The sequence below is a fragment of the Hoplias malabaricus genome, chromosome X2 (assembly GCF_029633855.1).
Source record: "Hoplias malabaricus isolate fHopMal1 chromosome X2, fHopMal1.hap1, whole genome shotgun sequence".
Taxonomy (NCBI): Eukaryota; Metazoa; Chordata; class Actinopteri; order Characiformes; family Erythrinidae; genus Hoplias; species Hoplias malabaricus.
Genome location: NC_089819.1, coordinates 14,065,974 through 14,088,993, shown reverse-complemented (window position 1 = coordinate 14,088,993; position 23,020 = coordinate 14,065,974). Strand labels below are relative to the sequence as shown.

General features: G+C 38.7%; 1 protein-coding gene across 1 annotated transcript in view; it reads right to left on the bottom strand.

The window, feature by feature from the left end:
• LOC136676941 (patatin-like phospholipase domain-containing protein 7) overlaps positions 1–23,020 on the bottom strand; it is a 30,666-nt gene that overhangs the window by 1,368 nt on the left and 6,278 nt on the right. Inside the window, exons 10-34 of the mRNA XM_066654254.1 lie at positions 22,769–22,897; positions 22,331–22,411; positions 21,662–21,794; positions 21,306–21,395; positions 20,428–20,498; positions 19,505–19,657; positions 19,322–19,399; positions 17,197–17,402; positions 15,032–15,163; positions 14,483–14,606; positions 14,134–14,247; positions 13,857–13,932; positions 13,463–13,612; positions 13,262–13,325; positions 12,091–12,259; positions 9,621–9,803; positions 8,744–8,862; positions 7,380–7,536; positions 5,417–5,533; positions 4,078–4,147; positions 3,872–3,988; positions 1,940–2,088; positions 872–1,024; positions 666–782; positions 97–181 (exon numbers count right to left, since the gene is read on the bottom strand). Of these exons, the coding sequence (XP_066510351.1) occupies positions 97–181; positions 666–782; positions 872–1,024; positions 1,940–2,088; positions 3,872–3,988; positions 4,078–4,147; positions 5,417–5,533; positions 7,380–7,536; positions 8,744–8,862; positions 9,621–9,803; positions 12,091–12,259; positions 13,262–13,325; positions 13,463–13,612; positions 13,857–13,932; positions 14,134–14,247; positions 14,483–14,606; positions 15,032–15,163; positions 17,197–17,402; positions 19,322–19,399; positions 19,505–19,657; positions 20,428–20,498; positions 21,306–21,395; positions 21,662–21,794; positions 22,331–22,411; positions 22,769–22,897 (3,037 nt within the window). The remainder of the gene's footprint in view (positions 1–96; positions 182–665; positions 783–871; positions 1,025–1,939; positions 2,089–3,871; positions 3,989–4,077; positions 4,148–5,416; positions 5,534–7,379; positions 7,537–8,743; positions 8,863–9,620; positions 9,804–12,090; positions 12,260–13,261; positions 13,326–13,462; positions 13,613–13,856; positions 13,933–14,133; positions 14,248–14,482; positions 14,607–15,031; positions 15,164–17,196; positions 17,403–19,321; positions 19,400–19,504; positions 19,658–20,427; positions 20,499–21,305; positions 21,396–21,661; positions 21,795–22,330; positions 22,412–22,768; positions 22,898–23,020) is intronic.

Below are 23,020 nucleotides of genomic sequence, written 5' to 3'. Positions count from 1 at the left end.
GTGAGAGACACAGGTCACAGAAAGAGAGCTTGATGTGTGTGGAGCAGGAAAAAACATGGCCTGTGAATGTAGGTGTGAGCTAAATCTATTTCTCACCATCCACAATGGCCTGCTTCACCGGCTCTATCCGGGACACTATCTCGGCCAGGTCTGTGAAGGAGGCATTGGGACAGGTCACCACCTGCATGGTGTCACAAACTTTTGATTAGTTCAAAAAGAAAAGCTTGTCATTGCTATAAGAAAGTAAATCTTCACAAAAACATTCAAGTGCTAGGCCAGAAAACAATGTAAAATGTAAGGATGCACAATAATTCAATATTAATATATGTTTCAAGATCAAATATTTTAATAACTATATGATATGATTTTTATACACATTTTCAATATATCAATGTATATTTACAGCATCTGTCACTGTCGGCTTTTATATTGTAATATTAATTTAGGCCACATCATCCAGTTCTACCTCAAAGTCATGACATAAGACTTTTTTACTGAATAGACAAGTTAAATATTTAATTTACTATTAAATGACTTTATAAACAAACACACACACACACACACATATATAAATTGTATACTCTTATATAGTCTTCCTGCCTCCTAGACTGAATGATCCGTTACATCTTAAAATGTATCATGTAATGAGGTTATCCTCCACTCACATTATTGCTCTTGCTCTTATGGAACTCTTCTTGATGTCGATCTTTCAGCATCTTCTCCACTACTCCGCTTCGGCACCATACATCAAACACAGTCTTTCCATGCTGGTAACCCACATCCTGTAATAAACATGAAACATAACATCACAGAGGTTCCAAAGGTAATGCCCATCATTCTGACCTGACTGAAAAAAGTGAGGGCCACTCACAGCGATCTCATCAAACTTGCCAAAGTCCAGCGTTCCAAAGCGGTCAATGGAAGGCCGGATGTACTCGCAGTAGTCACTGTCTTTGACTGACTCCAGCTGCCGAACACAGCACACGTAGGCCAGTCTTGTCTGGATCTCTGCCATGTTCAGCACCTGTGTGGTCAGTCAGTCCCGTTACAAATTTCTCCACTTATACAGACAAATTCTGCTACCCTTCATCACCTGCTTAGAAGCACCCTTCTACTGGTAGGCCATAACAACACTCATTATTACATACGTAAATGAAAAGCTTTTAACTAGCAGATGACTTAGCAGCTAGCAAATAATCCAGGTGTGTCTATGTAAAGGGTTTCTTCAGGTAGGGTAGCAAACAATAGGCTAGCAAGCATAGTCCAGTCATATCATGTTTAGTACATGTATGGTCAGTCAATCAGACATCTGGTGAAATCATCTTAAATCTATTCCATTTATTTAATGTCTAAATATGAGATTACTGTCGTTATATTATGAGAATATTCACCATATTGTTTTTAAACTACTCTACATGTCTAATTTCTCTGGCAGATAATTTTACTTGTTTCAAGAATTCATATAATGTTGTTTTTTTTAAATATACTTGAAAAAATAGCAAATAATTTTCTCTAAACATAATCACCATAACAACTGTCAAATCAGTTACAATATATTTTAATATTCCTTCATCTGTCTCATAACAAGAAGAATTAGATATACTGAGTGAATGTTGTATTTTACTCATCGAGAATTATCCACCTCATTCTGTATTTTGCTTTATCATCTGCTGCCTTTGGTACCATCTCAGACTTTAACAGATGAGGCAATGAAGTGCAGCTCACTTCTAAGAGCAGGGATGCAGATCATCAGTCATCAGTGCGCTGTAGAGCTTTATCAGCCCGACTGTTTGATGTTCAGATATGAAAGAACCATGATCCTGTGTCAGATTCGCCCACTGACTGCTCTTTTTTTTTTACCCATCAGCACTTCTCACTGATACAAACCTTTGTTACAAACTGCATTATTAATTCCATGTGTCCTGTTCAGCTCTCTAACCTTCACTTTCTCAGCCAGAGGGTTCAGCCGTTTCCATAGCAGCCACCAGCCGGACAGAGAGTCTCCATAGTTGGTGAGGTTGGTCTCATCCAGGCTGCCCACGTCAATGGCAATCACCACTTTAGCACCCATTGAGCGAGCCACATCAGCTGGAGACATTGAGAAAAGGGCACATCAGGGGAGGTTTAATATGTAAGTAATAAGATCTCCCCCTCCAAGGCTTTTGATCTGTCACTGTAGCACTTTGTGGATGGCTTCAGTAATATCACTAGCCTTATTGCTTTTATTTATTCCTGTAATTAATTAACTTGTCCAGTCCACACATATGGTGCATATTTGAATTTAGTTATATTTAAATATAACTAGTAATACAATGCATTTAATGAACAATCTTAAATCCTGTGTAGACAATATTAACATGAAACATAAACACTGCAGTATTCTACTTGCACTACTTTCAGTATGAAATCTGCTTGCATAATTTTCCTTTTATTTAACCAACAAATCCATAAAAGCAATTATTTATGCTTTATAATAGGATCTATAGAACAGTGTGCAATATATTTCATAAATATACTAGACAAGTTTGAACTGCTTCAAGGACAGAAAAAATGTAACGTGGAAATGCTGGGAACAAAGATCCAACCAAAAATGTAATCACTCTGAACTATACCCAGATAGCATGCAGACGTAGGCTACTTTTAGCAAATAGATGACATTGCTAGCCCACTCTTGGCACTGGTAAATTAATGGAAGCTGGAAATGTCCCAGTTTAAATCCTGCTTATTTATCCCATGCCCTAAAGCAGATGTGGGCCACTTCTGGCAGACATAAGGCAGATTAAAAAAATGTTCATATGGTCCACGTCTCACAACAGACCTGGGCTATTTTTGGCAGAGACAGGGACGTATGGCTGAGATGCAGCCCATGATGGCTGTAAACACACTCGCTATTAGGCCCTCTCCTGTGTCATTCCATGCTGTATGTAGCCAGAATCTGGTGTGTATTTTGTTGTACAGGACCCTCATTTGGCAACTGGAAATGGACAACCCACGAGGCATCAATCCATGTAGCCAGTGAACCAAATGAAAATGAGGGATGTGGGCATGATGTAGGTCAGAGAAATCTGGGTTCCAGGATAGAAGATGTATTGGAAATCTATAAGCATTTCATTTTCATTCTGTGTAGCCCACTAGCTTATATTTAGTCCCAAATTTGTATGGATTTTAAATCACACAAATTCTGTATATTGTATGACATATATGTCCTTTTTGTTCAGAGTCAATAGATTTATAGCTTTTAAAGTTGTTTGTAGTTTTACGTATTCCCTGCTAAGAACATGCAACATTGATTTTGGGCTCATTTTTAATCATGATCACTATTTGTCATATATATTATATTATGTTCATTATGTATTTTAGGGCAAAAACTGTAAAATCTGGTGTGTGTTGAATACCCTAATAATTATACACAAAAACTTCAGATTAAAAAATTTTCCAAGCCTACAGTTTTATGACAGTATGAGATACATACATTATTCAGCACACGAGGAACACAATATGCGGTGTTTTCATTTTGTTAAGGAAAGGCAAAAAGGAAAATACTGACTATTATTTGCCACCAAATCATTATAGGAACAGACACCTGTAAACTTAAAATGGTAAAGACCTTATATGGTCTTACCTATTTATATGTACCCCTAAACCATTCATATGGGTAAAACTTTCCTCTAGGACACTGTTCATAAAGCTACATCACACCTTCACAAGTCTTTCATGAAAACCTAAATCTACATAAAAAATGAGGCTTACCAACAAGTATCAGAATAATCCTTTAAAAATGTTTATGCATGGAGGCTTGTGTCTGTTATCACGTAATACTTTTATAAATAGGTGCTGTGTAGCAAGTAGATGAGGATGAATGCACTCTTACCAGGCAGGTTATTGATGTAGCCACCATCCATGAGCAAATGTCCGTCTTTTGGGTCACAGAGGGGAGGTAAGTACCCAGATAGAGACATACTGGCTCGAACATACCTCCACAGAGAGCCTGGGTAAAGTAACGGAAACAAAAAGAACATTTAGCTTCTGTTCACAGCCCACACAGTTAAAGAAGCTAATGTATAAGTAATGGCTTACCATCAGTGTGCACTCTCATGGAGGAGGCCGTGATGTCTGTGGTGATGTTAAAGTAAGAAATCCAAAGGTCCTACAATGAAGAAAAGACACAAAAATACAGGAGACATTATTTACCACTAACAGTGGATTTTTGAAATGAACTGTGAAATGTGTGAAATTCCACAGTCTTTTGCTCAGGCAGAAAGCAAGCAGGGACAAGCAGGGACAAGCAGGTAGGGATGTTAACCAAAGGCAAGCCATGACTAGACCTTTATAATGTAATTAATGTTCTCATCATTATTGCAGGTACAGAGAGCTCTTTCACAGTGAACAAAACAAGAGATTAAAACACAGCCACTCTGCAGTGGAAGGGATCTGCTATGGTAATATTCACATTTGGGCTTACGTATGTGCCATCCCAAATACATAGATCACTGTTATGTTATTTTAATGTATTATTAAGATAGAGGTTATTGTTTCTAGTCCAGTGCCACATTTTTGCTGTTTATGATTCTTTTACAGTCTGTGTCCAGGACGACCAAAAAATAGGGCAGGTCAAAAGAGGGAACAAAAACAGGACAGGACACTATAAAAATACAAATATGTGCCAAACGCTGTGGAGAAAAACAAGCTCTTACATTCTGAGGGATTGTTGCTGAAATTATATCAATGTACAAGATCAACACACTAGCTTCATCAATGCAAATCAATTTTCCAATTTTAGGAAGAGTCCTGTTCTTTTTATGAAAGATATTCTGTGCCTATATTAATTATATTGTGGCAAATAAATAAGCCTCAATCTAAAACAAAAATGACCAGAAATGCAGCTTTCCTAAACTCCCTCAAGTGAACAACAGGTATAAATCAATATATTATGGTAAGACACATGCACAGAACATATGCAACTTTATGGTCCCAGTTTCTGCTGTCAGCGTCCATTTTTTTAGCTCTACTGACCATACAGGAGCACATTGTAGTACTACAATTACACACTGTAATCCATCTGTTGCTGTGCATACTCTTTCTGCCCCCTCTCACCCTGTATTTCAGGACCCCCACAGAAAAGGTAATGACTTGGCACGGCAGTGACATTGATGTGGTGGTGGTGGTGGTGTGCTTATGGGTGTTGTACTAATACTAGTGGATCAGACACAGCAGTGCTTCCGAGACTGAGAGAATGGACAGTGAGTGTTTGACTAATGTATATGGATATGGTTGAAATGTTGCAGTGGCTACTGGCATAACATTGAACATCAAAGATAAACAGATCTGGTATTAAACCTGCTTTTTCCTTTCTTAGAGCAAAGAACTAAGCTTAACCTCGATGTTGGTTATTTCAGTAAGGAAAAAAAAATCCCACCTCAATCTGTTTGTCCTTGAACACGCCACCAATGCTGGAGTTGAAAGAAGCTCCTGTGAACATGGAGGTGACTGGGTACGTCAGGTCCAGGATCCGCTTAAACATTGATCCAAACTCCTAGGAAACACATCAAATCAAGTTCATTTTATTGTCCAAGTAGGATCTACAGGCACACACAAGCTTTTAGAAAATCATATTTACTAACTTCAAAATTAGTTATATCCACTGCCTGCCAGCTAAATTTTTTTTTACTTTTTACAAGGTTTGAGTACCCCACCTTTTCTTTATATGGTGTTAGAAATTTATAGTAGAGGGACCAATAAATATGCTCCAAATTTACTTCTTTTTCACACCGACTTTCTTTAAAGGTTTATAATGTTTTTTTTCTTATCTGGTAAATTTGTTCAGACAGCAGCTATATATACTGCCACGCCTAAATTCATAGGTTAGCAGTATATAATTTGATTATGAAGTGGTGTTACCCCAGGGGATGGCTTGGGAATGCTTGAATAGACCAAATAAATTGCAGAGTGGCAGCTTGTGAGCGAGGCTGAACACTGGCCAGCATGCTTATGGCAAAGCAAAGTGAATTATCAGAGTTCAAATAAGGCATCATAGTAGGTACCAGATGGATGGGACATTGCATTTCCAAAATTATGTGGGCGTTTAACATATCTTCATCCACAATGTCACTTGTGTACTAGTAATATATGAAAAATATGTCATAGAAGGCAATACCACCCACAGTGACCAAAAGGAACCAGTATTGTATAACCACCTTTAAACTGGTGAAGTTCAGCAACTTGATGTGGAAGAAATCTGGAAGGATGTTGAGACATTATTAGTGTATAGCCACCCACAGCTCCCTGGTATTTGCAGGTACAAGGTCTCGGATGTGAATGGACCTTTCCACCGCATCCCATAAATGCTTGATTGGGCTCAAATGCAGGCGCACCATTCCTCAGAACTCTCCAGAATGTTTCTTGAATCAATTCTGAACAACTTGGGCCAAATGCCATGGGGTATAATCTTGATGAAAGATCCCATCATTGCAGGGGTACATGAAGTCTATGAAGGGCTGAAAATGTCACCAAGCGGTGAAATGTAGGGGTGAATGACACGTTTATGCAGACAATTGGACCCAACCCATACCATGAGAACACAGCCCACACCCATAAAGAACAACTGTCAGACTGCACAGTGTCTGGCTTACAACTGAGGTCCATTCTTCATGGGGTCTGTGCCACACATAAATCCTACTGTCAGCACAAAACAATTGGTACCATGAGTCATCAACTCATGCCACAGGCTGCCTATCCGTTGGGGTCCAATTAATAACCTCACAAGCTCAGGTGAGGCATTGTGTCATGTGTTGTGGTGTTAAAAGAGGCACTCTGGTTAGTCGTCTGCTCCCATATCCCATGGAAGCTAAAGAAAGCTGCACTGACCTGTGGGATATGCATGGGGGGCCTGCATTGAATGTGGATGTGACTTCTGCCAGAGCTGCTTGTCGGTTCTCATAAACAATTCTAGTTAGACGCTGCTTGTCACGATCATTAAGCACCCGTGGGCGGCCACTGTATTGTCCACTGTGTTGGCAATTCTTTCTGTGAAGTATTCCCTTTACACAAGTGAAACTGTAGATCATGGAATATTAAATGCCATTCGGAATGCACTTCAGAAATGGAACGTCCCATCGGTCTGCCACACAGTATCATCCCACATTCGAACTCTGATAATGTATGTCACCTTGCTATAAGCACGCTGCCCAGTGTTCAGCTGTATTCACAAGATAACACCTCACAAATTATAGGTGTGGCTGTTCCCAAGCGGTCCCCTGAGATAACACCACTTCACAATCAATTTACATACTGCTGTCCCATGACTTTTGACAGGTCAGTGTACTAATTGAGTATAACTGATCAACTGAACTAGGTTTGAGGCTGGTATGATGGGATCTCACCATGGCCCACTCCCGTGCCCGGACTTTCATGCGGCTGTAGCTTCTCTCCTCAGCAAACAGCGCACCCATCAGGGAGCCAATGGAAGTACCACCCACCAGATCCACGGGGATGCCTGCCTCACACAGAGCCCGAATGACGCCCACTTGAGAACAGCCCCTGTGCAGAGGAGTGCAGTGCTAAATTATTTGTTTAAAGAAACAGGGGTAAAAAGTCCAACTTGGCAATTCAACGGCATTCATTCGAGTGATAGAACTCTCTTTTATTTGGATACATTTGGGATGATTTATAGTGTTGTTAGTAATCCAGAACTAATCACACAACATCATTACCTGACCTTACTACCGTTGTTGGTTTCATGCTTTGAAATCCCCACAGGAAATGTTCCCATGTCTTATCTAATGCCTTAGAGGAAGAATAGAGGCTGTTACATAAGCAAATGGGGACAAAGAGCCTAATAATACTTGTGCTTTTAGAAGAAATGTTGGAGAAGCAAGTATCCACATTCTTGAGTGATGGACCTCTTTTGAGGTAAAGAGTAATTTAAATTGTAAATGCACTACTTAAATATGTATTTCTATGAATATTGTTCCAGCTGTGGATGTGACTAGGATATCAAATTACTATAAACATGAAAACAGGGATCGCTCAATGTGATAATGAGGATGAGAAGTTAGCATAAACAATAAAATTTAAGTTATGCAGGGATGTTTTTTTCCACCCACCTTTCACAAGCTCCAGAGTCTGATAAGAGGCACAGACAAAGAGCAACAAACAGAAACACTATCAACAAAAGATGCATACACACCCTCACAGAAAGACAGATATGCTTAGGATGCAAAGGCCATAAGTTAAACCTACATGAAGAGATCATTTATAAAGTAACTGGCAATAGGCTATAAAATAATAATGAAATGTTACATCTACTGAAGGATAAATGCAGAGTTGAAAGAAAAAAACACACACACATGAAGGATTACACTGGTGACAAACTACCAGAAAGACAGAAAATCAATAAAATTAATCAACATGCTACTAACATGAGCATGAGCATGCATTTTTATTTATGAAACTCTAAATTCCAGAAACAAATTCTGGTGGCGTGTGTGTGCAGAATTGAGCATGAGTGAGTGGAGAAGGCAGAGGGTGCTGATTGGGGCAATGAGAAAGGACAGAGAGAAAAAGACAGAAACAAAGATTAAAAAACACTGCCAGACTGATAGATAAATGAGTGCAAGATAGAGAGAGAATGAAAAAGATGACAGAGATTGAGAGACAAAGATGAGATTGAGAGAGGACAGGGAAAAAGAAAGACAGATAGATATAAGAGATAGATGCAGAAAGAAAAGAAGAAAAGAAGGTATACCTTGCACCCCCTCCTCCCAGTACAAGTGCAATGGCATTGCCGGTCAGTACTCTAGCAAGGCGAGAGAAGTCCGAGTGGCGGTCAGGAGGCTTCTCAAAAACACGTTGATACAGCTCTCTCTGAGGAGAAAGACCAAAATATTTACATGATTTCATTCGCGTAATATCTATAACATGTTTCTGATTAATCTGAAGTGTCCCTGAGCAAAGCACATAATCCACAACTGCCCCCCGAGCACTGGGGATGGCTGCCCACCACTCCAGTTGTGCGTATGCTCACTGCCCCTAGTGCACTTATGCACTTATTTCATTCTAAATTGTACATAAAGGCACATTTTCAGGTTTAATCTTTGCATAACATCAAAACAACCAACAATGCCTACACAGATTGTTTTATAGGTGGAATATGGACTTCTTTAATTGATTCAGAACACTACATTTTAAGGTTGTGTTACTAACTTGGCCATGTGGAAGCTGTAGTTTAACCTACCAAACTCTCCCGATGAGTAGATTAGGTGCTGTTTCAAAACGTTTTGCTGATAATAAAATATCTTGCATAATGCTCACTTTATCTCAGATATTCTCACTCTCTGAGACGTGTCTGAAATTTCACTGGAACTATGATGCTAATCTTGCTAACACAAAATTTTTTTGTGTATTCTCACAGTTTATGATGTTTTGTAATTTATAAAAATGGACTGAAACACCATTTAAAATGGCTTATCAACACCTCTGTGAGCCCGCTGAAAATGAATGTTTGTCTTATTGGTCACATTAGCACTGTGTGTAAACTGTGTGTCTGGAGCCTGTCTCTCAGTGCTTAGTGTTCAGCATTAGTGGAGATGTTTCTATATTATTTCAGAGTTTGGCAGGGGTACCAGTTTGGGCAAGCTCCTGCGGCTAAAGACCCTGCGAGGGCAGGAAAGATGCAGGTGTCTGGAGATCCAGCTGCGCATGTTGAGCCACTCTGCTGTCCCACTGGGCGGGGGTCCATCCTCTCGGTGCAGAAGAACCAGCTGCTTCTGCGCTCTCACTGCACTACCCTCCAGTATCCGTTCCAACTACACACACACACACACACACACACACCATAAAAAAACTGAATATGTCAAGTACTGTATATGATTTATTCAAAGAACACAGTTCCATTGCTCCAATGGACGCTGCCCACAGGACACTGTTGGCTAGATATTTTTGGATGAAAACTGTTCTCAATCCAGCAGTGGCATTACGGTGTTTAGAAACTACTACACTACTGTCTGATCCACCCATACCAGAGCAACACACAACATCACACCACCACCACGTTAGTGTCAGTGTAGAGCTGAGAATGATCCACCACCCAAATAATACCTGCTCTCGGGAGGACCATCTTGACCTTTGAAGAACACATTGAAAGGGGGTTAAAATGTATGCAGAGCAATAAATTGACTACAGTCTGTAACTGTAACACCTCAAAGTGCTACTGTGTGGTAACTGTGGTTGATAAAAAAGACAATGAGTGTTGAAAGTTGTCGATTATATCTAGAGGTTTGCCCAATGTTTGCAACGTGGATTACTGTTAAAACAACTTTTAGATGCTGTATTCCTATACTACACAGCACTAAAGTCCAACAAGCCTCACACAATGTGTTTACTGAAATCTGATCTTGATCACCTTCCTTACACAAATTACAGTAAAATCAACACCCTGATGAGAAATTACAATAATGAGAATAAGCCCTCTGGTAATCAACTCTCTGAACCCTAGAGCTGAGGTGTCTAAGAAGTTCAGTACAAGCTGTTTCTGCTTGATTTTATTTAAAGGAACACTTTGGTACTGTTTAACCTCATTTCTACTTGCTGTTTCTGAAGCAAATAGTCCATTACTAGTGATAATAATTTAGACAGATTTCTTCATATTCAAAGACCAGCAAAAGGCAGAAATAAAATACACTACACAGCCAAAGGTGTATGGGCATCTGGCCATCACACATACCCCATTCCAAAGCACAATTATATGGAACAACTTTAAACCTCTGGGGTCAAAGAAAGCGCTGGCGCATCAAATACGAACATTTGCAATGTTTCTATTAATATATTAGCGATAACACAGCACAGAAATACAGTTCAAACACTATGAATGTGCAGAAACTGCTCTTTCGATTGCATGTTAATAAGCTTGAGACACGCCTCCCCTGCCTCTTGCCGTGTCTAACTGGTGGATTCGCTTGTTTTTAGGACTCTGGTAAAACTATTTCAGTCACGAAAACAATTCATCCACACGAGTAAAAGATGTTTTCACAAGAGATATAAAGATTTTCTAAAATCGGATTTAAGTTTTTCAGGGTTAGAGACTCTCTTCATAAAATTATCTCTTCATAAAATGCTTTAGGTGCTCTCGTCTTAACGAGAGAGCTGAGATTGTTCTGAACATTCTGATATAAAACATGTGGGCAATATATTATAATACAAGTACTTTAAAAGCGAATTTCAGAAAATTTAGAAAATGTCCTTAAACCCCAAAGGGTTAATAAGGGTTAATATCCTCCAATTATCTGGCTTCCAGATTTTCAGAGTGTATCTGAGGGAATCTGTGCTAATTTAGTCAAAAAGTGTATTTGATGTTGGGCAACAAGGACTGCATCCTCATTAGTACAGTGTGCATTACAACATCCCAAAGCCAATATCATGGATTTGTAGATACATGGTATTGCAGTTCCTTCACACAAAACGTGTCAATCCATGTCTTTCTGGGCCTCACTTTGTGCACAGGGGCTGTAATGTTGAAACAGGAGAGGGCCTTCCACAAACTGTTGCCCTAAAGTTTGAAGCATGTGTATACAATGTTTTTTATGCTGAGTTATTAACATAGATCTAAGAGCCCCAGCCTAAACCCTGACAAACAACACAAGTGCATTATCTTTGGTTCCCAGTCTTATTTTCCAGCAGGTTAGCATTTTCCTCAAATCTGTCCAATCCAAATACATCTATCAGCCTGCCAGACAATGAAGCTTGCTGTTCCAGAGATTACTGAAGGCATGCTCTACACTACTCCACATGCTGCATGGTGTTGCACAGTGATCATAAGCTTGTATACAGATGCTTAGCCATGGAAACTAATTTAATGATTACTAATTTTAATTTTACATGACCATATATTTGATTTATGCATCCTTCAGCAATTGGTATTTTTGAGATACCTGAACCATCTGAATTAAGATAAAAAAATATTCTTGGCCATTTACTGTACACTCATATAGAAGTCAGTGGGCAAATGGTTATTATTTTGTACATGAAAACTAACTGCCTATACACTATACATGCAGCAGATTAACTTTAACATAAATAACGTGTGAGTGTGTGTACCTCTCCCACAGTGGGCTCCTGCTCCCCGAGCCCCACAATGAGGATACAGTCAGCCTGCCGGATACAGCGCTGGGTCCAAGGGGTCAACGTACTATCTGACTGATACAAGACAATACGGTGGATGTCCTCCTGCTGTCCCAGCCAACTGGACAAGCGATACTCATGGACACTGGATATGAGACATAAAATCAGAAATCAGAAAAAATGTATTGTGCAGGTACTTTATTGTTTACTAAAGATACAAAGAATGTAAGGGTACAGTTTAAAGGTTTGTATCTTTACACAACTGGTTTAAAGTCCAGCTGTGTTCCCTAAAGGTACATTACATTCTCTTGTATAAAATCAACGCATTTAAATATCTACAATTAATATAGAATGTAGAATTAGGTTCCATAACTAAAGGTACCATGTATCTTTGAGGGTGCCACCAGAGTGATATAAGTGACATTACAGTTGGCATTCAGCAAAAAAGCTCATTTACATAATTAGCATAACCCAAAATGTCATTGTTATTTGGAGTCTGATGCTCTAGTTTTGCAAAAACGTGGCCAAGTTAATGTAGCACGTATGAAACATTAGACAATAAAATTAGATTCCAAAGTGGCCAAAGTCCAAATAATAAAATAAATTAATAAAAAAAAAAAAAGAAATAAAGACATTCAACAGTTTTGTGGACTACACCACATAGATATACAAAACACACAAAAGCCACTCCTAAAAAACTCATCCTAAGGATAGTGAACGGTGCTCTAACACTCTAAAGAATACAGTTGCACAGATCCACAGCCCAGGGATGTGTGCTTCTACACCTCTAGCTGACGCTTGGCACTGAGCACGGTGATCTTGGTTTCATGTTAAGCTGCTCTAGAGCATCCCATTTCAAGCTTGGGGATTATGTTAGGTGTGTGTGCATAGCTGAATGTTTCTGCTGTGGGCACAACTTAAAAGTAGCTGAATTCAATGTAAAAATGTGTCACAAAATTTCAAACTTACAGTGTAGGTATTAGTATATCATACCATCAGGCAAGTGCTAATTGTGGAATGCAGTTTTACAGATTATTTACAATACCATGTCTTGGCTGATGGACCACATGTGGATTTAGCAGAAGTCATGGAAATATAATAAACCAAACATACGATAAAACATCTCCAAAGAAATAATACAGCTCACCTGTCCAGTGCTGCAGCCCCCAGGCGCTGTTTAATGATGTCACTGGTCAGGAGTAAAGTGGGACCTAAGACAGGGAAAACATCGTGAAAGTGGGGAAGGTGAACTTGCTTAGCTCAGCACTGTCGTCATTAATCATTGGGCACAGCCATTAATCAGAGCTACAGTGTCCTTTTGTGAAAGCAGAGGAGCTACTCTCCTCACCAATGGCACTGAGAGCGTGCTGCAGCTCCAAGGTAAAGGCGGTCATGGGCACCTCATCCGACACAGGCAGGATAGACACAGTGGACAGGTTAGAGGCTGGGTTTCCTGCATCCCACTTACTGCCTGGAGTGTGCAGACCCAGTCCATGGACTACAAAAAACGGAAGCAGAGGTATTAAGAGCACTGACCACACACTCCAGTCCTGGATTTAAAAGTACTAAAGCACAGACTGAATACAATTAAATGGATTAATGTTTTAAATTATCTACGTAAGTCATATACTAATTATACGACTGTTGATTTTCTAAGTTATGAATAAATACAGCATGCAACTTTACAACCAAGGTTTTATTTCTTGAAGCATTTTTGTGTACTTTCTGTGTACTTCCCACACCTGATAAAGGTCCACTAACTTGCTGCATATTTCCAAGGATCTTTTGGCCAAGCAGATGAATAAGCCTTGTCACAACCTATGAAAGAGCAAGAAGAAAAACCCTGAATATTAGAATAGATTTATTATTAAACATTTGAATACTTGGAAAAAAATGTAGAATTAGAATCAGAAGGATGACCAAAGGATAATTATATTTATAATCATTCATATATTATTCATGTCATGTAAAGTAGGCTCATAGCTCCCAACAGATAAAACAGCAGACGTGTCATATTACCTGGGGATATTTTCTTTTGATGGAGTTCAAAGCCCCCTCAGGAAGTTTGGCGAGCTCTGAGTCTCTGACGGCGTGTACTGTAGTGGCTCGGTTCATGTGGGTCAGAGCCTCCACCTGGGGGAAGATTGGCAGATACACAGTATGTTTTCAAATCAAAGATAATGACCAGCAATAAGGGCTTCGTTAAATATTTATTATTTACTTTGTCACTTAAATATAAAAAATTAAATGTAAACATTACTATGGTGCCAATGAAGATTAACATGTTTAAAGCCCGTTAAACTCTATTCGGGCCAAACTTACGGTCAGTGCAAATACATATTTTCTTGCTTAATGAGGTGTCACTCACCACGCCAATGAGATCTCCTCTGCCGTACTCTCCAGCCAGCTCCTTCTTTCCATCCTCCCTCATAATAACAGAGCGCAGACGACCACTCAGCACGATGAAGGTGCTGTCTGACTTTTCACGCTGCCTGAGAAACAGAGAGAAAGTGGCAAAAAAACAAAGGGAAAGTAAAGACACAAACCAATAATATTGCTTAAACTCAGAATACACACTGATATTTTAAAAGAAGTGTGGTACATGTTTTGCTAATTGACAATAGTTTACTGCTTTACAAGAAACATGTTTACCTTACCCAAATAGAACTGGCTTGATCCAAATTATTTGTATAATACATTCAAAAACACACTGAATCCTCAATCTATTTACAGGCTTTATATAGTGCAGAATATACTAGTGTTATATGTACAGGACAAAAAGTGCAGAAAATGCTTTAGTGGCTGAAACATAATAGATATTGATTTAAAGTGTGTGTGTATGTGTGTGTGTGTGAGTGTGAGAGAGAGATTGAGAGAGAGAGAGAGAGAGAGAGAGAGAGAGAGAGAGATGTATCACCTGTAGACGGCTCTTCCTGCCTCCACTGCCATCCAGTCGAGAGCAAAGTCAATCTGTCTGACAAATGAGGAAACTCTGCGCACCACTGTGTGAGCTACGGTCAAAACCACACTCGGCTCTGCACGCATGATCCTGCATGTGAGACATTAAACGTGTGGCCTATCATTCCACCCAAAAGAAATCAATCTGATCCAGTAAACCAAAACTATTTCATGGAAATATTCCTGGAGTAAATCGGTTTAAAATGCAGTAGCACAAAATTCACACAGAGTTTCTCTTTCTGAGAATAAAGCAAATATTCCTTCATCTTAACAGCGCAGCAACAATATCCTGATCTCAGCCATCAGTCATCTGATGGAGTTTATTTTAACAGCTCAGTTGGGGTCAGAATACCCACCAGGACTACTCTGTAAATAACCAGAGGTCCCAAACAATAGGGGGCCATCAGCTGGTATGGGTTTATTATAAGTTGGTCAGTCCGCTACATTTTATAGCATCTCTCTCTCCGCAGCAACATATTAACTAGGACATTCTTGTCTCTGTGTGACTCTGTGCTGAGCTGCCAGTGAGCAATGTGGGTGAAACGGGAGGAGTGATAAGCCCCTGCTATGAAAACAATTCAGATTTTTCCCACAATAATGGCCATACCAAAATAAAACTGCCAGCACTACCACTGCCATCTTACACAAAATACATTATAAAAGCTTTATAATATAAATACATTAAAGAAAATTACAGACAAAAATTTGAATATCATGTGAAAGCAGAAACACTGTATAAGACAAGTACACACAAATACAAACAGAACACAGCATGTATAAAGAGATGAAGATAAGGGTGGGTGGTTGGGTATTTGTGTCAGTACAAATCCATTTGTCAGCAGCAACCTTTGAGGACTCTTAAAAACAAAAACAAAATCAATATCTCCCACTGGTAACGGATGACATTTTTCTCATATGAATTATATGAGTCCTGTAAGACAACCGCTGACATTCTGTTTAAGATAAACTGGCTGCAGGTACAAGAAAAGCAGGGGGTTTGGATTGAGACGGTTGCCATGGAGAAATCCTTAAATACCTTCAAGGGTATTTCACAAACACACGGAGGGAGAGTGACAGAGTGTCAAACTGAAGCCAAGTGATGAGCATAAGACACAAATGCACAGAACCTTTAAAACTTACTGCCAGCTACAGCCCTCTCCTGCCAAAAAAGGTGTTAACTTACACTCTGAAGCAATAAGTGGTATTTAGGAAAGCTGTTACATAAAAATACAGTGAACAGTTTTGTGGTTCTCTGCATTCCAGTGACCACCCTTCATTTACTTTATTTCAAGTCAAACTGGCCATCGACTACAAGTTATGAGTGGGGAAAATATCTAATGCCATTTTTTAGGTTGTCAAACCGTCGTTCAGTTGTGGTTACTCTCATGTGCACACCATGTGTTTACTGTGGTTGCCTGTAATGGGTCTAACTTTTATATAAAAGATAAATTCATGTTTTATACAATGTTCTTAATAATGTAATCTTTGTGTGACTTATAAATTGCAATTACATTATAAAAGCAATTACTCTATCTAGCCTTACCAGCTACATTTTTTCAATCCCATAGTGCTGTGTGTTTTTACACTTAAATGATGAAATATATAAATACTGTTTATCGAGTAGAGAATTTTGCTGGTCTACCAGGTTTTGCAGGGTTGCATAACCCTCAATTCAACATTTTAATAGCTCTGATAGTAAACACCTTATAAAATTCTGTCCACTTTTTTTGAAATCACCCCTTTTTAAGTGTATCTTCTCTTAATAAACGTCCTTGTACTTACAGTCGTGTTGAAAATGTTTTGGCTCACACTGATTAAATTCCACATTATGTTAAATATATGTAAACATAAGCACATATCGTTTAAAGAGACCACAATGCTGTACGATTTACTTTTAAAACTGTATTTTTTGCCAAAAAAAAAAATTTTGATAAATTTATTCAGTACGAGTATGTGTTTATCCATTTTCACTTAGGAATCCAACAAAAGACATCATTTTTTCTTGTGCTTGTCAAACGTTTGCATTCACTTGTATTTCTGGAAAAATGTTAAAAATGTATTTATTTGCAGCTTTGCACAGTTCTGTATATTTTCATTTGTGTGTATGTGTGTGTGGTCACATACTCATAGAAGTGTGTTTTAGAGATGGAGAGGAAGCTGCAGTCACGGTGGGCTCGCACACTGAAAATGAGCGGCTCCCCTGTGAGCACAGCCAGGTGGCCCACCAACTCTCCAGGGTGAGTCACGAACAGACACATGTCTTCGTCTCTGTCGATCATCCGCTGGTACACATGCAGAGTGCCAGAGATTACAAACTGCATGCTCACGTCCTGCAGACAACACACACAGGAGAGCAGCATAACCATAACCATAACCATAACATAAATAAAGGATCTTTATTAGGAAAGAGGTTTCAAAGCAGTAGGTCACAAAAAAAAGAAGAAAATAAATAAATAAATAATAATAGTTTCCCATTAGACAATACATCAAGTACCTGAAGTCTGCTTCTTTAGTTCAGTACAGTGCTTGCAAAATAGCTGAAAACTAACACTGATACAGAAATAAACCGTGGATACACTCAAACTGTAATCAACAATGTTGTTTAAATTGGCTGGATTTGACTCCATGTACCATCTTCAATACTGCATCAAAACCTGTCACCTTCTGAAAAAATATGAGTAAGTGAGCTTCTTGAACAATTCATGCAGTGTGGCAGAGCACATTATTCTAATAAAAGAGGCCACGGCCATTAGGTAATACCATGAAGGAGTGTACTTGGTCTCAATACTTGTGACCCAAGGTTACCAACAGTACACTGTGCAGGACATCACACTGCCTATGCTGGCTTGCCTTCCCAAAATGCATCCCTATGTTAGTGATGCACACCCAGCAACCCATATGACATGGGGGGGGGGAAGAGATATAAGTTATCAGACCAGGTCAACTTTTTCCATTGTTAGAATCATAATCCCTTTATTTGCCACTGTGCTTGGTTCTCCTCATTTAACCCAATCCATGCAGTGAAATACACATTTACACACACTAGTGAACACTAGGTGGCAGGGAGTACACATGCCTGGAGCAGTGAGCAGCTGTTGGGGATTAGGTGCCTTGTTTAAAGGCACTTCAGTCAAACCCCACATCAAGAGCTGTCTCTTTACTTGCTGCCCTGTATATCTCCCATCCCTTGACATGTGCCATTGTAAGAAGAGAATCAAATGTTGCTCGTGTCACTTTTCAGAGGTTTAAATCTTGGCTGACTGGTGCAGATATAGAACTGTGTCAGATCCGTTTCCCTGCAGAGTATAAATAAGCTTTCTTGTTAAATATTTTTTTAAAATCACTGATTCAAAACAGTAATTAACAATGAAACTGTGTTAAAATAGGTTTGAGTTTGTGTATTATGATAAGACCGGAGTTTGTGTATTATGATCCCTCGCGTGACAATAAAACCCACTTTCAGCCACTGTTTTTATCTATGTGTCATAACTGTGTGCATTTTTATAGATACACATTCAGTGTCAGAAACCACATGAAGTCTAATTAAGATCACTTAACAACTTGACAGTTTGATAATTATTTAAACAGACAGTTTGCACAACTGGTGTATCAGCTTTCATTATTTCTTAGCTGAGTCACTGCACAAGATTGGTGCCAAACGGACATGCTAATTTTAAAAATTTCTTGCCAAGAAATCACACAATTTTTACTCCACACTTTCAATAGCACACAGTGCCAAAAAATTGAATAATTCAAAGTCTATGAAATTGAGCTCATGGTGGAGGTAGAATATTTTAGCCTAGCACTATTAGAGATCAAAGTTACATCTTTAAATATCAGTTTTCAACAGTAAATTACATGTCTATTAGCTATGACTGTTGACAAAATATGAATACATTTCCCTAACTGATTTGTATGAATGAGGGCATGTTATTATGGACGGGTCCTCCCAAAAAAGAGAAAACAAACAATGAGTGATTTAACAACACAACAATGTGTAAAAAGGTTTTGATCTTGACTTCAGTGCAAATCCATATATGTAATGTTTGAACATCAAGTATGTCTTGGACAATAAATAAAATTTGAGGCACTGTTGCATACGTTTAAGTTATCCTTTAAAATTGAATCCACATTTACATACAGGTGGCTAATCAGCAGTAATAGCACCTTGATATTGCCCAGTGTTTAGAAATGTGCAGTTAAAGTGATTAAGATCTGTTAAGCTGCTGGTTTTAGTGCTATAACCCACCTGGTCTCCTTGGTTTGCAACCACACATCCAGCTTTCACCTGCCTCAATGTAACTCTGCCTTCTAGAAGGCTGGGGTCCTGCAGAACAGCAAATCAATCAATTAATCTGTCAAACATTTGTTGCCATAAATGTCTTAGGGATTTTGCATTATTATGATTATTTCATCCACAACAAAACCTTGCCTGCAGCGGGATGAGTTTTAGCAGGTCTTTCTTGGCAGCTTGGAAGATGGCGTTGACTTTACTGTGGTGAACGTGGCCGTAGTGCCCTCCAGTGTCTGAATAGTGGTAAACAGCAGGATTGTTCTGCATAATCATCATCTTCTTCAGAATTGACTTCAGAGTAGAATCAGAGCAAGAAAAAAAACTATAAGATATCTGAAGCATTGAATGCTTTTAAAACACCCTAAAAAACTCCTTCATGGACGAGATACTGCCTGGCCTGTATAACAGTCCCAAAAGAACATTTTATTGAGTCAGGTAGGTTTATCAATATTTTGAAATTAATGTTATTGCATACAAAAACCTCATTTAAATTCACAGATTTCCAGATGTTAATTCATAAGGAGGTAATGTGATCATTTCAAGAGGTCATTTGTAATGTGATTAATTTTATGATGTTAATTATGAAACAACAATTATTTAACACATAATGAATGTATATACTACAAACAGACTACAGAAAAGTTAGATTTAATTGTTTCATTTGAGCAAATTCCACTGACTTCATGCCAAGAGTAAATTGAAAAGAATGATTCATTCATGAACAAACAATCATGCTCTATATTCTGAACACCAGCTTCAAAAGAGGCATCAGTTTTTTGTGAAGTCATTTCCAAAAATGTAATTTAATTCATTCATTCATTGTCTGTAACCGCTTATCCAGTTCAGAGGCCTCCCCACACCAAAATAATGATCAGATGCCCTCCTCATTTCAAGAATATACCCATGCCAGCAAGCTCCGAGAGTAAAGCCCATTTCCAGGTTGGTTTGTTAGGCAGTCCAGCAAAAACGTTCTTTACTTTAACTGTAACTTTACATGTAGAGGACACTTGAGTTTTTCAAATAAATGTAAAAAATAAATTAATTAATACATAAGACTGTACCTTATGAGGGTTTGAGGGAATTTCATTTTTGGGCACTCGTTCAAAGGCAGAGTTGAGGTCCCCTGAACCTGCTGTTAAAACAAACAGAAACATGCTGAATATTTAAAAACAATAAATACAATGTATGCTATATGTCCTAAGGTTCATAGACATCCCTTATAATTAGTGAATTCAGTTACTTTAGTGTATAATATTAATTAATTCATTGTCTGTAAGTACAGTTCAGGGCCACGGTGGGGCTGGAGCCTACCAGAATCACTGGGAGCAAGGCAGGAACAAACCCTGTAGGGGGCGCTAGTCCTTCACTGTGCTCACACATTCACTCACTCCTACAGACGCTTTTGAGTCGCCAATTATGTGTGACTAGACCGTGGGAGGAAACCAGAGCACCCGGAGGAAATCCACACAGATACGGGGAGAACACACCAAATTCCTCATAGACAGTCATCCAGAGTGGGATCCTGGAGCTGTGTGACTGCGACACTACTTGCTGTGCCAGTGTATAACATTATAGAACCTTTATAGGAAAGCAAAAAATAGGAAAATCTGGATTCAGCTGCACAAGATCCTTAGGTCACAATGCCATATATGGGCTAGAGAAGTATGAAGCTCCACAGTATTGGAGTATGAAGCATTGGAACCATGTTCTTTCGAGTAGCAGAGTGCCATCAAATGCCTGTGGGATGATTTTCTAACAGCTGAATATCAACAATTCCTCAAAGAAATCCTCCAATATCAAGGCTGAAGCCTTCCCAGAAAAGTACAGATGGTTACTGCAGCAAAGGGAGACTAACTGCATATTAATACTTTTAAAAAAAAAGAAATATTAGATAATCAGGTGTCCCCTAAGGTTTGGCCAGATGTGTTTTGAAACAGACCTGAAACAGAGCTGTCTGTTGGAGTGGACATAGAGCGGGACTTCCTGAAGGAGGCCGAGGGACTTTGTGTTGGACTGGACTTTCCACTATCTACACAAACAATCAAAATAACACCAGGCATGTAAACGTCTCATTATTACCAATTGGTCTTCATCAGAGCTGTTGTACACTGCTCTAAAGACTGGAAACGATCACGTCAACCAATTTTATTGAAGGAGACACAAAATAATGTAAAGTTGATAGTTCTTCATAACTTCGTTAGGTTCAAATAGTGTGAAAAATAATCAAGTCTGAAAGTCCAGTGTTGATTATAAGACTGTAATCTAACAGTCCTAGATTGTTGTAAAGTGACAGACCTGAATCACCTTGTCTCTCCACACCACTCTGAGCAGCATGTTCCTCTGGTTGAGATGTTTTGCGGTGACCTCTGCCTGGACCAGCATCTGCAAGTACACTGGCCACCGTGTCCAGAGCAACGGCCTGACTCTCCTGAAAACCAGTACACAGATGACCTACAGTTATTAAAAGAGAATTAGCAATTTTCACCAACAGTTCCACTTAACTTTATGAGACAGCCATTACTAACACTTAGTGGTACTGATGAACCTAAGGTTAAACATGGCTATGGGGACCCACTGTATGGAGCATAGCCTGAGGTGAAATTTAATCCTTCTCTAATTTGTACTCAAATTAATCTTTTCAAATTACTTTCTTAAATATTGTTTGTTAGCTTTTGGTTTTAAAATGATTTTTTGCTCCTATAAAATATCAACATATTGAACATTTAAACCATTTTAGAGAGTTATTGTTACATTACATTATAATAATAATAACAGTTACATAAATTAATTACATGGTTACATTCTGCGACTTACATTCTGCAATAATATGTTGCTGTCTGTTATTTGTATAGTTAGGTTTTGTCAAACAATTAATATAACATTAAGTATTAACATGCTTTTATTGCCAGGAATATCTCACTTGGCAATATGTCACTTCTATTATGTGTGATCTGTGGCTCTGACCGGGTTGAAGAGCTCAGTGGTGAGTCCCAGGTAGTTGTGCAGGGCAAGGAAGGTCACTCTTTGTAGTCGCACCATGATGATCTGTACATACATACACTGAATGTAAGTATCAGACAGTATGAAGTCTAGCAAAAATAGAGTGAAATGCAGTCTAATCAAAACCTGCTCAAATAATATGTTGTCTATTAAATTTAATAATAATAATAATAATAATAATAATAATAATATTTTGTAAACTGCACAAGGGTTTTTTTCTAGTTGGATGCACTGCATTTTGTTTAGAAGTAAGTGCATGTTCTTTACTTTTCAAAATATATACAAAGAACAACATACTAAAACAGCATTACTAATAGAAAACAGCAGATAAAGATCAGAAATTGCTATGTGGTATTGACCTGAATGTTACTAAAAATGGCCACAACACCAGGAAGATGGTACCTGAATAACGCGGACCAGAGTTTCAGGATATTTCTCAAACACAGATTGGAAGGCAGTGGCTGGTAGGCGGAGAACAGTGGTCGGAGCAGCAGCTCTGGCTGATACAGTTTTATATGGAGCTGGATATCCCTGCAGACAATAAAGGCATGAGGTGTGATCTTAGGCACTGAATCTTCAATCAATCATATTTCTTCATTTACTGTGTTTAGAACAAACCTGTGTTATCTAATCTAGGGTAAAAGGAGGAGATGT